This window comes from Doryrhamphus excisus, chromosome 2, assembly GCF_030265055.1.
Source record: "Doryrhamphus excisus isolate RoL2022-K1 chromosome 2, RoL_Dexc_1.0, whole genome shotgun sequence".
Lineage (NCBI taxonomy): Eukaryota > Metazoa > Chordata > Actinopteri > Syngnathiformes > Syngnathidae > Doryrhamphus > Doryrhamphus excisus.
Window position 1 is genome coordinate 3,648,379 of NC_080467.1, and position 14,231 is coordinate 3,662,609.

At 42.3% G+C, this 14,231-nt stretch overlaps 1 protein-coding gene across 5 annotated transcripts in view; it reads right to left on the reverse strand.

Moving 5' to 3' along the window:
• nckap1 (NCK-associated protein 1) overlaps positions 1-14,231 on the reverse strand; it is a 33,050-nt gene that overhangs the window by 17,868 nt on the left and 951 nt on the right. The window contains exons 2-4 of one of the 5 annotated variants that reach the window (XM_058063524.1): positions 11,453-11,470; positions 3,709-3,819; positions 43-135 (exon numbers count right to left, since the gene is read on the reverse strand). In XM_058063524.1, the coding sequence (XP_057919507.1) occupies positions 43-135; positions 3,709-3,819; positions 11,453-11,470 (222 nt within the window). Of the gene's footprint in view, positions 1-42; positions 136-2,882; positions 3,000-3,708; positions 3,820-11,452; positions 11,471-14,231 lie in introns of those variants that run through there. The other 4 variants (XM_058063533.1, XM_058063555.1, XM_058063540.1 and 1 more) reach the window with 4 other exon arrangements.

Genomic DNA, 14,231 nt, shown 5'->3' on the forward strand with positions numbered 1-14,231 from the left:
ATGAAAGTTCATCATCTCGTGATAATCACCGTGTACTCCTACCTTGAACTCCATGACGTCTACAAAGGTGAAGTAGTAGAGAGCCAAGTTCTTCAAAATTTCGGACTTTTCTTTCTGCAGCTGAGCCAGCTGTTGCTGGAACACCACAAGAAATACCGAAATATTAATATCATGCACGGTACGTGGAAGATATTTAAGTATGCAATACCCGTTTGCCTTTCCAGAATCATTTTCACCTAACCAAGTATTTCTTTTCCCCTTCCTTGTTTTGGAATGTCTGTCACACTTCCATGTTTCAGATCATCAAATGTAACACAACATTGAAATGGCCCTGTGTGGAAAACGTGACTAAAAAGTTATGATTAAATCAAAACAAAAGGTCAGATGAATTGAGATCTATCAGTGTGGAAAAGGTTCTAAAGCTATTGCTCTAAAGCAGGGGTCGGGAACCTTTTTGGCTACAAGAGCCATGAAGGCCAGATATTTTAAAATGTGTATCTGTGAGAGCCATATACATTTTTTTAAACATTGAATGCAATAAAATGTGTGCATTTTTATGTAAGACCAACAGTTTTAGATATCATGGGCTCTAATTACGTAGACCAGGCACACTACCCCACGCCAAGGGGGTGTGGCCAGCACACTTTTGTGAGCAGCGCAGTGTCCAATAATAAATCAAATACTTGCTGCCATTAATGCAACTTCTGCTGCTGCATGGTTTTGCACCGTACTCAGTACATTTCATTCTTTTGGCCATCTTTGCCAGAAGGCTCGGTTCTGCAGCTTTAGCTAGGTGACTATTTGACTAAAGGAGGAAAGTTTACATTTACATCTTAATGACCGAGGTACAATACCGCATTACCCAGTAATAATCGAGTTTTGGTGTTTGACCTGGAAAATATCATCAGGAAAGATAGATATGGTCGGCCGTATTGCAGTAGAAAATAGATGGACGGATTAAAATGCATAAGAAAGTTGTTGATTTTTAATATTTTTAACAGTGATTTCTGTGATGTTTACTTTAAAATGTTAGCAAACATACATTTTTATTGTGGTAAGAAATGCTTGAGAGCCAGATACAGTCATCAAAAGAGCCCTACCTGGCTCCCGAGCCATAGGTTCCCTACCTCTGCTCTAAAGCTTTGGGACTGCAGCCAAATACAGCGAGAGCCGTTATCCACAAATGGCCAAAACGTGGAACAGCCGGCCAACCAAGATGACCCCAAGAGGTCACAAAAGACCCCACAACAACATCCAAAGACGTACAGGCCTGACTTGCCTCAGTTAAGGTCAGTCAGTGTTCATGACTCCACCATAAGAAAGACACTGGGGGGAAAAAACAGCCAGTATGGCAGAACTCCAAGACCAAATTGAACTTTTTGGTCAAATATGGTGGCGGTAGTGTGATGGTCTGCTGTAATAAATGGAAGCATGAATGATGCTGAAGGAGAATATTCGGCTATCTTTGGGTGACCTCAAGCTGAAAGCAACGTGGCTCCTGCGGCAGGACAAATGATCCAAAACACAGCAGCAAGTCCACCAAAGCAAATGAAGACTTTGGATTGGCCTAGTCCAAGTCCTGAAGACTGAATCCTGTTGAGATGTTTTAGCATGACCTTCATGCTGGAAAAGCCTCCAATGTGGCTGAATGACAACAATGGGACTCATTGCAAGTTATCACAAAGGCTTGATTGCACTTGTTGCTGCTAAGGGTGGTCCGAGCACTTATTAGCTTTGGGGGGCAGTCACTCTTTCACACAGGGACATGGAGCTTTGGATTTGTTTTGGTTTCAACATTTGTATTCACATTTGTTTGATGATCCCAAACATTCAAATATGACAATCATACAAAAAAGAAGACAAAGACTGTACATATCAGGGGTCTCAAACACGCGGCCCGCGGGCCAAATGTGGCCCGCAGGACACTACTTTGAGGCCCCCGCCTTGATATGAAAGTTTAATGTTAGTGCGGCCTGCGCAAGTTTGATATGGATGCTGTATGGTATCATGTACCCAGAAAAAAATATTACGTTTGATTAATGTTCATGTTAAAGGTTAAATAACTGTTAATAGTTATCCTCCCTATCCGTGTGGAAGTGGTAAGTTTTTGGCTATTTAAGTTTAAAAGAAATAACTTGAAGGCTACCGTTTAGGTCGCTAGCTCTCTAGTTTGCGAGTTAGCATGTGTCTCAAGACCCTGCAGTTGCGCAATATGTTGTAAATAAAAAGAGTATAAATGTGACTATAGTCGTGTTTTGTCATGTCTACAGGGCTCTAATAATGCTTTGTTCATTTTAATTTGAAAAAAAATATTTGTCTACCCACCAATTATATGTGTTTCTTAAGTTTTATTATTTGCCGTTTTATTATTATTATTATTATATTTATTTATTACTGATTGATTGATTTTCTTTATTCTTATTTGTTTATTTATTTTTCATCTTATTTTGTGCAGAAAAATAAAAATTAAGATATTTGAGAACAGTGGAATGTTTTATCAGAGCTTTTCTTGTAGAAAATCGGAAACAAAGCACTGAAAAAGTTTGTATATTTTTCTCTTTTTAATAAATGCATTTATTTTTTTTTTTTTGGAAAACCTGATGCGGCCCAGCCTTGCCCAGACCCTAGCTCCAGTGGCCCCCAGGTAAATTGAGTTTGAGACCCCTGGTATATATGTATTGTATATGTTCTTAAGACAGCGTGTAAAGCCAAAATAGAAGACTTTAATGACTAAAACTGCTGTATTGTAAAGTGGGCGCTTAGCACATGCCTAGCAAAAGCAGCCATACAAAGCAGCCAAACAAACCAAGTCGTGTAAGCCTGAAAAAACATTTACAAATAATTAGTCTGGCAAAACTCAAATGAAATGTACAAAAACTTACCAAAAAGCACAAGTCCGGGCAGGATAAGCCGGGATTAGCATGCAAAACAAACAAACACAGAAAGAAAGGCAGAAAACAACGTAAGAGACAATTCCTGCACATTGATATTGAATAAAACACACACACACAAACACGCTAAATAACTGCTTTACGTAAGCACTTAGCGAGGTAAAAAAAAACAAAAAAATGTTTGGTACTGCAAAGCAATGACTACATTTAGCTCTCAGCACACACACACACTGCACAAAATCTTTTCTCCAACTGCTCTGTGCTTTGTGTAGTTTGTGCACACCTGGAGGTTGGAAAAACTGGAATAAATGAGGATTCGATTGATTAGCACTAATCAAAATAACTAATTTACCATCAACACACACAGAGTATAGAGGGGGGAGGAGCCACCTGACGTGGCCTAGCAGGGTGCACTGTATTCGGACACCTGCGCAGAGCAGCCAGTGTGAAACCATGGAGGTCATCAGGGGGCTGGTAAGGTTTTTTTTCCCCCTCATGGTGAACCTTTGGCTACAGCTAGCATCCAAAATGTATTCTTGGGAAATTTAATGTTTATTTATTTAAGTGAGCTGAGGCCGCTAACATGACAGGCAGGGGCAAAACAAAACAATACGCCTCATTGGAGCGTTTTCTTAAAATGATGTGTTATCACGGTGTTGAACAGAACAATGCTATCAGCGCTAGCTCCGCATATAGATTGCATTACAAGGAGGCTGTATAAAAATGTAAATTAATGTACCTGGAAATTCATCCTACACCAAAAAAAATTAAAAAATAAAAAAAGGAAAAATGATGTCAAACAAGCAGGCGCACTCACGTTGTTATTGCGCGTCTCCACAGCAGGGAACTTCCTAACGATGAACTTGACTGCGGACTCCAGGTTTTTGTCCACCAGATAGGAGGGCTTGGCCTTGGGGTCGCCGCATGCCTGGGAGGAGGAGGAGGAGGAGGAGGAGAAGAGACGTGACACATTATTTTGAAAGCTGTTCATCCGCAGCTTGTTTCCTCAAGGTGGGGCGTGTGGAAAGCACAGTTGAGTCTGTGCCCCCCCCCCCGTGTGATCACCACAAACATGATGCAGCGTCCAGCACGCTAACATTAGGATGCTCATGATAAGGACTGGGTAGATTTCCATTTCGTTGAATGGAGTCTACTGGCAGAAATGGAAAAGTGTGTGGTTTTCATGTTTGGAGAAAGCAGGCTGTGAGTGGGCCAGACCTTCATTGGTCTGTGAGTGCTTGTCAGTAAAAGTCTACGTTACATGGAGGCATGGTCCAGCTGGGATTCTGGATCTTCTACAAGCATACATCAGTAAAGCACATTTTCATGGGAAGAATCCTAAAAGAGTGTCAGGCCTGTTGATTTCAGCTCTTTTTGGTGTGACGATAAGGAGGAAAGCTGACCCTGATGTCAGTAGGTGGCGCTCTGTGGCTCGTTGAACCACTGCAACAACCTTGTGGAGCAACAGGAAGCAACAGCACTCCTGCATCATGACCAGTAATCTCCTGCATCATGACCTCTACACTCCTGCATCATGACCTCTACACTCCTGCATCATGACCTCTACACTCCTGCATCATGACCTCTACACTCCCGCATCATGACCTCTACACGCCCGCATCATGACCTCCACACTCCCGCATCATGACCTGGACACGCCCGCATCATGACCTCTACACTCCCGCATCATGACCTGCACACGCCCGCATCATGACCCGGACACGCCCGCATCATGACCTCTACACTCCCGCATCATGACCTCTACACTCCCGCATCATGACCTCTACACTCCCGCATCATGACCTGCACACGCCCGCATCATGACCTGCACACGCCCGCATCATGACCCGGACACTCGCGCATCATGACCCGGACACGCCCGCATCATGACCTCTACACGCCCGCATCATGACCTCTACACTCCCGCATCATGACCTCTACACTCCCGCATCATGACCTCTACACTCCCGCATCATGACCTCTACACTCCCGCATCATGACCTCTACACTCCCGCATCATGACCTCTACACTCCCACATCATGACCTCTACACTCCCGCATCATGACCTCTACACTCCCGCATCATGACCTGCACACGCCCGCATCATGACCTGGACACGCCCGCATCATGACCTCTACACTCCCGCATCATGACCTGGACACGCCCGCATCATGACCTCTACACTCCCGCATCATGACCTCTACACTCCCGCATCATGACCTGGACACGCCTGCATCATGACCTGGACACGCCCGCATCATGACCTGGACACGCCCGCATCATGACCTCTACACTCCCGCATCATGACCTGCACAAGCCCGCATCATGACCCGGACACTCGCACATCATGACCCGGACACTCACACATCATGACCCGGACACGCCCGCATCATGACCTCTACACTCCCGCATCATGACCTCTACACTCCCGCATCATGACCTCTACACTCCCGCATCATGACCTCTACACTCCCGCATCATGACCTCTACACTCCCGCATCATGACCAGTACACGTCTGCATTATGACCAGTACACGTCTGCATTATGACCAGTACACACCTGCATTATGACCAGTACACGTCTGCATTATGACCAGTACACGTCTGTATTATGACCAGTACACGTCTGTATTATGACCAGTACACGTCTGCATTATGACCAGTACACAATTGTTTGCAGAAATGCTGCACTAAAATATTACTGCTGTTAAAAGGGGATTCAATTCTAAACAAGTTTTCTGTGTGGGTTATTGTGTGTTGCTGCTCTATAGGAGACCACAGCTCAATACAAAGGGTTGAAAAATGAGCATAACGGGTCCCTTTTAATATGAGACGATAGCTTAACAACTCCAGCGCAATATACTGTATATACATTAGGGTTGGGTGAGTTGATGACATTGTGAATTTACTCTTCCAGATCGTGAATGGAAGCTAGCCGGGTTAGCTTGTGTGGTTGTGTGTGTGACTCAGGCTGGATGAGTATATTTTCACCAGGTTGCGTTTTAGGGCTTTAATGTAAGGAGGGTTTTATAGTGCCCCATGATCACATAAAAAACATGCGAAGCGTGTATTTTCATATCGTGATACATCCCCAAAATATCGTAATAGATGCTAAGGTCCATATAACCCAACCTTATTATGTATACATTCAATATAGGATACAAGCCACTAATGACTGCTCCACTGTGCTCAGTGTAGCCTGTCATAAAAGAAAAGAATTTTACAACACATCTGCGGGTTTGGACTGTGTTACCCTGCGTGTGCGAGCATGTGTGTGTGAGAGGGCATGCATAGATAAAAGTATGCATCTTGTATCGTGCCAAATGACAACAGCTCGTCACAGGCCAAGCCAGCGTCTGCCATCGCGGACGTTTGTGACTTCGCCTCACACTGCCTGTCCAAGCGAACTATTACCTTCATGCTAGGTTACTTTTTGAAAGAATGTTGCTATCTTATTATGATTACAATACTTAGGGTTTGTCTTCAAAGTACTAAATGTGTGTCTGAAGTGTTGAACATAAAAATGCTGTTGCATGATGCTGTCAAGCGGTAGCTCACCAGCTGATGTGTAGTAGTACTCCCAAGAATATTAGCTATTTCGCAAGTGTCAACAATGACATTTAATGACAAATGAGCACGCTGAGTGGAGACATGCTGTGTAATTTCGTAACACTGCAAGATGGATACATCTAGGCCTATCACAATAACGACCCCCCCCCCTCAAAACACAGATGGATAATTATAAAGTCCTGAATAAATTGATATTCGTGTGCATACACGTTTTGGGGTGTCTGCTCTTCTCTCTGTGACACACAGGCTGGATGACAAGAGTGTTCACTCTGTATCTGCTTAGCTTCTAGAAGTGGAAACAACGGACAGAGTGAACTCTCATCTCATTCAGTCGCTTTGTGGCGGCGGGGCTACAAGCTACGGTAGCTACTACCCAGGCTGCAGTTAGTAGCAAACATGTGTGCAAAATGTGTGGCTGGCTACATTGCAAAAACATAAACACATTCAGGCGACCTCTGTGTGGATGTCTCACACAGTTACATGCTATGCTAGTGGTGCAAATGTCAATGACACCTCGTACCTTACAAAAATGTAGCCATAATTTTGAATATCGATGATACTTTGTAGCACAATAATCCAACAGCCATATGTGATTTATTGACAGGCCTCGATACGCCTGTGTTATCATAACACTGGGCTCTCATATCTCATACAGGACATGATGTATACTAAGGTCCATATCACCGCACGCTACTTCGAAAATAGTGTTGTGGCCCCCATTGAATATTAGTGCAAAATCTGTGGTGCAATTTGAATACTAGATTGCATTGGAACGAAAACAGGAGCACATTTTCCACCAAAATAAAAGTAAAATCATGAGGCTTATTTTCTTAAATAAAACTAAAGAAAAACCACAAATCATCCTGAAGAGAACATTTACGTTTATCTTTGAATAAGATCTTTGACACAGAAGAATCCACGTTAGCAAAGATGTAGTTGTTTTGCTCCAATATCCATCTAATATTCTGTTATTGTATTTCCCATTGACTTGAATTGGTCCCATTACTGGGTCCGCATCCAGACCAAGTCTGCCATTAGGTGATGGTTGCTTTAAACATTGCAGGTACTGAAGTGACTTTTAAGACGCTACACAAGGGGTCTGGAACCCTATAGCTCTTTTTTAAATTTAATTTAATTTTTTAATTAATTTTGTAAATCCGGTTTCCTCCCACATTCCAAAAACATGCTAGGTTAATTGGCGACTCCAAATTGTCCATAGGTATGAATGTGAGTGTGAATGGTTGTTTGTCTATATGTGCCCTGTGATTGGCTGGCCACCAGTCCAGGGTGTACCCCGCCTCTCGCCCGAAGACAGCTGGGATAGGCTCCAGCACCCCCCGCAACCCTCGTGAGGAAAAAGCGGTAGAAAATGAATGAATGAATTAATTAATTAATTAATTAATTTTGTTTTGCTGACATTTTTAAGTAAAAAATCACTGTGTTAACAAAATACTCAAAATAGAAACATTATCATGTATTGTAAGCCATCTTTTTTCCATTTTCTACAGCCAATCGCTGTCCTTGCCATAGTTTCTGGTCAGAAGGCCAATGCATAATTATAATTGGCTAATGTGGTAGCCTGCGACGTGAACTTTGCACCTAGCTAGGGCAAAGAAGAGGAGCAAGAAAGATGAGGAGTGGCGTTTATTTGAGCAGAAACGGACAGAGGAATTGGTCTTGCGGAAGACAGCAGCTTTGCCGGCTAATGGCTAAAATGCAGCCATAAAATTCCCTCCATGAAAAAAGCCAAATATAATGCAGCACGCCATGCTACATTTGTATGTAGTACATATGCAGCGGGGGCCAGTGGCAAGAAGGCATGCCAAGACGTGCCCTCCAAAATGCAAGCTAGCTAGCATAACTATGTGCTTGGAGCCGACGAGCTAACTAGACTCGGGCTAGCTTGCTGCTACTTTAGCAACAGCGAGGAAGGGAAAGCCATTCACAGATGGACTATTTGCATTCTTCTAATGTTCATAAAATGATTTATATATCGGCATAAATGAAAAGGTAAACAATCAGAGTTGATGACAGCATGCCGAAGCGGATATATAAGATGAATGAAATGCTGAGGAGAAGGTACGTTGGTGTGGGCGACTATTAACTTGACCTAAACTTGTTGACATGGTGATAAACACCGGTGAAAATTCTAGCAGTCTAGCAGTGTTAGCTTAGTTTAGCATGCTAAGTTGTTGTGTGTGTGTGACTCGGGCTGAGTTGTTTCAAGTTTTAAGGCTGTAATGTAAAGAACGTTTTACAATGTCTGATCAAGAATTACAGATTGTTATTTTTGAATAAGCTTTGAATAGCTTGTCTTCACCGTAAATACACATTCTCCACACACGGAACACACTTCCCTGACTGTCCTTCAAAATAAGAGTGCCGTTTGCCCCATGCCTGCGTAAACAAAACAAGAGTGTAACAAAAATATCTTTGATATGCAGTTGGAATGGCATGGGTGACTACATATTCCTTAAATGTGTGCACGGGCTGACATCCCATTAGAAAAGTTAGCCACTTTCTTACCAATAAATACATTTGAAACATGTCTATTTCTAGTTATGGCTTAAACTTAGCTTAGCTTAAACGTAGCTTTTTATACAAGACTCCGCTGAATTTACATTTTATAGCATCATATCATGATACACGATATATGCTAAGGTCCATATCGCCCAAGCCTACCACAAAGCCGTGCAAAACCATGCACCACCACAAGGCACATTGATGGGAAGAAGCATTTCATTTATTGATTAGCTTCAGTATAAACAACATAATTACAAGGAATTAATGCAGACACTCAGGATATTCTCAAATCTTTTGTAAAAATGCACACATTTATTTGTATTCAATATAAAAAAATAATCTGATATGACTGTGACGGGTATACATTTTAAATGGTGTGGCTATCACGGCTCTCGTCGCCAAAAAGGGTTCCCGACCCCGGCGCTATACATACAGAGGTCCAAAGATCTGCCCACATGCACTGTGGCCAATGGTGTTCCACATTCAATGTAAACACGTACATCTCCTGTACAGCATGGGGGAGTTGGTTTTCATCATAATAAGGATACTACTGACATGAGGTTGTGCTCGATGCATCAAGATCCCATAAATGGATGGATGGATGGATGGGAGGATGGATGGATGGATGGGAGGATGAGCACAGCCAATGAAGGGATGGCATGGGAAGAAGCTGATGAGCGTGACGAGTGAGGGAGCTGTTGCCTGGATACCAGAACAGATCTTCAGCTTGTGTGCGCTATAGGATTCCTTCCTTTCATTCCTAATGGAGGGCCTTTAAAGCTTTGGAGCTCATCACAAGACAGGGAAAAACACTGACTCTCCCATGAAGGATTTGATTGATCAATGGATCCAACAGATTAATTTGAGATTGGGATATAACGGGATGTTTAGAGTTCAATTCATCAATAAATATTGATAAATAGCCTCTGAGTTCAGTCTCTCCGATGCGAATAATTTAAATTTCAGAGCAAAATAAGATATTCCCAGCCCTGCGTGGTGAATGTGGGGGTCACATTGATGTTTGCTACGTTGTAAAGTATTCCATGTGGCGATGCCAAGAAGATTACAACTCCATCTGACGCTGTGTGTACAGGTGTACTATTCAAGTATTCAAATCAACAAAACATACTGCAACCTCAACAAGTCTCCTCATTTCATGACTTTATTGTCACTATAGGATAACATACTTCATTTATACCCATCATATTAGGACTGGCAAAAAAACTATCCTACTGTCTTCAATGTTTTTCAATTTTATGCTTTGAAAAGAATGCTTTGCCTCATAATATGACAATATTGTTTTTGTAAAATTAAGACTTTTTTTAATATTACCACTTTTATATAATTGTCTTAACTAAATGACATAACCAACTAATGGCAGCCTTAGTCTAGAGGGCTCTAATCATGTCCAAGTGTCTACTATATTGGGTAATAGGAGTGTAAAGTTGACTATAGGGGTGTTATTTCATGTCTAGTGGTCTCTAATCATGTTCAAGTGTATTTTGAAGGTGGTAAACAGGTTATCTATGCTTTATTTTCTCTCATGATGTCTACTATTTTGGGTAATAGGAGTGTAACGGTGACTATAGGGGTGTTATTTCATGTCTAGTGGTCTCTAATCATGTTCAAGTGTATTTAGAAGGTGGTAAACAGGTTATCTATGCCTTATTTTTGTCTCATGATGTCTATTATATTAGGTAATAGGAGTGTAACAGTGACTATAGGGGTGTTATTTCATGTCTAGTGGTCTCTAATCATGTTAAACTGTATTTAGAAGGTGGTAAACAGGTTATCTATGCCTTATTTTTGTCTCATGGTGTCTATTATATTAGGTAATAGGAGTGTAACAGTGACTATAGGGGTGTTATTTCATGTCTAGTGGTCTCTAATCATGTTCAAGTGTATTTAGAAGGAGGTAAACCGGTTTTTCTGTGCTCTTAACTACCAAAATATTCAATTTATGAATACAGAATCCTATTTGGTAGAAATAGAATTACCATTGTTGTTTCTGGCTGACTAGTATAACTAGATGTGCGTTCAGCTTTCTTTGAAAAACAAACGGACATCTTATTCTGATATTTTGAAAGCCAATCATTTGAATGAAAAGTGTTTTCTTTGTTTCTTTGATGCGTCGTTGTGGAATAAGAGTTCAATCCTTTGAGTGCGAGAGGTCATGGATGAAACATGACTGAGACGAAGTGATAAAGTCATTACGATGGACTTGCAACATGTCCCAATAAAGCCACCAGGGCTACTTCTGCTTTTGAAAGTGAAGCACAGCAGTGTGCTGACACTGTGATGGACGGGAATTTCCAGGTCATCATCAGTCAAACATGAGGAGGCACAGAGGACCAACAGATCAGTACAGGTAGCCAGGGGGTGGGGGGACGGGTGGGCGGAGCGAGGAGGAAGGGTGAAGGCGGGGAGGGACGGGTCTCATCAGTGGAAGGTGATAAACTTTGCAAACCTTCCAAACTTGTCCTTGCTGCATAGGAGAGGGGGAAGCATTGGAACGGAGAGAAGAAGAGAAGAAATCAAAACCACCCAGACAAACTTGCTGCATCACACACGCTTGCATGCATGACACACTAACCGGCATGCAGTCTTTATGAACACATGTGTAACGCACGCTGGCTTGATGCTAACACGCAACAGTAGCGTCGCTTCCTACGCACACACATCCATAGTGGTGCTGGAATAATATAATATTCTTCCTCTTGTCCAGAGAAGTGGAAGGACAACAACGTTAGGCCCAGACACTCTTTACTGTTATTCTGTATTTCGTCCACATTTTTGGGAGGGACTGGTATGTGGCGGTTGCCTAGTAACTGGCAGAGGCTTTCCCCGTATCTTTAAGGGGACCTATGATGCTCATGTTGGGCCCTTTGTATCGAGTTGTGGACTCCTATAGAGCATCTACACACCATAACCCACACAGAAAGCTTTCTAGATCTTCCACAATCTGCACCTATCCTCGCTGGATTATTTATTCCACCCACGGCCCACCTCAGGGCACGCCCACTCCGCCGCAGCACAGGAGAACCGGGAAGTGAGGACGCTGCATACACCTCGCCTGCCCGAGGAGGACCACTCATTGTCGGATACACTTTGTCAGCTCAGAAACGTGAGGGCGCCATGATTACTAATTGCAGACAATCTTGGATGCAGACAACATCAGCAGTGGGAATGTGGTCATTACTTTATTTTTGCGGGACAACCCGTGTTTAAAAACACTGGTGGAAAGGGCTATTAGCAACTCCATAGGTAAGCCCGCTTTCCCTGCCATGTTGAACTGCATCACTAGCACCTAGGAAAACATCTGCAAGAACAAATGCTCCTGCATGGCACCCACGAGGCAGAGGAAGATGCTCACCATGGCATAAAAAGTTGGACAGCGGCAATACGTTTCAACAAGGATACAAAAACGCTGGAGTGAAGCGGCACCAGGATGAAGAGGCACCGCCAGAGGAACAAGCAACCTCCTAGGTTGATCATTCCATTCCTAAAAGCTATCATATTTCTTTCTATTTTGGTTTCTCCAACAGGTTTCGACTGTTGGTTTCATTTCATGATAGTGAACTTACATAACCTACAAGGGTTTGAACTTTGAGAGGGTTTAAACAAGAGCACGGTGACGGCTTTCACAGCCTTAAAAATATGGAATCGTTGTAAAACATGAAGCTGACTACCTCACGGCTCAGAAAGTCTCCAAGGCTTGCGACATCGGTATCGGATTGGAAGTGAAAAAGTTGTATCGGCTTTTCATCTACCCTGTTGGAAGGAATTCATGATGGAAAAATTAGGTTCCGGTGTAGAACCGTACCTCAGTTTTAGTAGGATTCGGCTTTCCACATAAATGATGTATTGGTTTTCATACAGTGCCTCGGTTATGGTACGTTCAAACCACTGCACCTGACACAGTGGTCCTGTGCGTCGTTCTATGGGATAAAGTCCGCCCCAAAAAAGAATCCCATGTGTTTGTGACTTGTTGTGTTAACAACACTGAGTTGGTAACGTGGTTTGGCGAGTCGTTGTCTGCTAGTTCTCCCTCTATGACATCATCATCAAAGTTCTTAGCTAACCTACACATTTATCATTTTCTATGCATTCTGTGCATTTTTAGGAATGTTTTGGGTGTCTGGAATAGATGAATTGGGGGAAAAAATAGTTTGGTTTTCATACGATTCTATTTTGGATGCTTTGAGATTTTAAAAACAAAAACCGATGTAGCACTGTATTCTTATCAAGCAGACAGTTGCCTTTCTTGTGAGGTTCCGAATATTGAATAACAAATCTGTATTTAGCTGTTCTTTCCCAAGTCCATCACTTAATGAGATACTGTCTACCAACTAGAAACCATAGAAAAACAATACAATAGGTTGAAACGGTTTGACAGTTAACATTCATTCGAAAAAAACGACTCTTTTCCAGGCCCTCATTCATTTGTTGATGCTGCCGGTGCACAAACAGGCTCAGTCTATCATATCAATCAATGAATGGCCAGGCTTCATATTCCACAACAAGGGAGTACATTTAGCTGACACCATCACAGCCAAGGGAACAAAGCCCAAATGTTGTTGCATTGTGCAACACAATCCTTTAACAGCGACACATGACTACCAAACTCCCAACATGACTACCTGGTACACTCCGCGCCGCACATCTTCTCAGTCAGCAAGTGCACATTTGAACGACGCTGGACTGAATGCATGCATGCATAATACACACATTATATTCCATATCATCTTTGAAGTGGTCGATTACATTTATGTTGTCAACAAGACCTTGCCAATGTCTTGTTGCAGAGACACAGGTTGAATTCCAATTTATGGATGTAGACATCAGTAAACACAAGGGATGTCTGATAATATGACATATGCATCAACATGGCTCATATTGCTATAGGTTTTTCCACTAATAATGATAGCTTCAATCACTGCCTGGCATTAATGTTTCGACATGGCTTCCCTTTTCCTAAACTTATTTCTTCCATTATTTGCAGTAAGCTAATAAGGCAACTACATCCATCACCAATGAGCACAACATTAGGTACCCTTGTATAAATCCCTCCAACTGAAAAGGTCGTTCAAATGACTGTTTTATGAGATTGTGATGTACAGATGCACCGCAGATGTTTCTTACATTTTGCATCATGCAGTTATTATTATTTTCACATATTGCAATCTGCTTTACATTGTACATGATTTCATCCCATTGGTGATAATTTGCGAAGATATTGACAATTA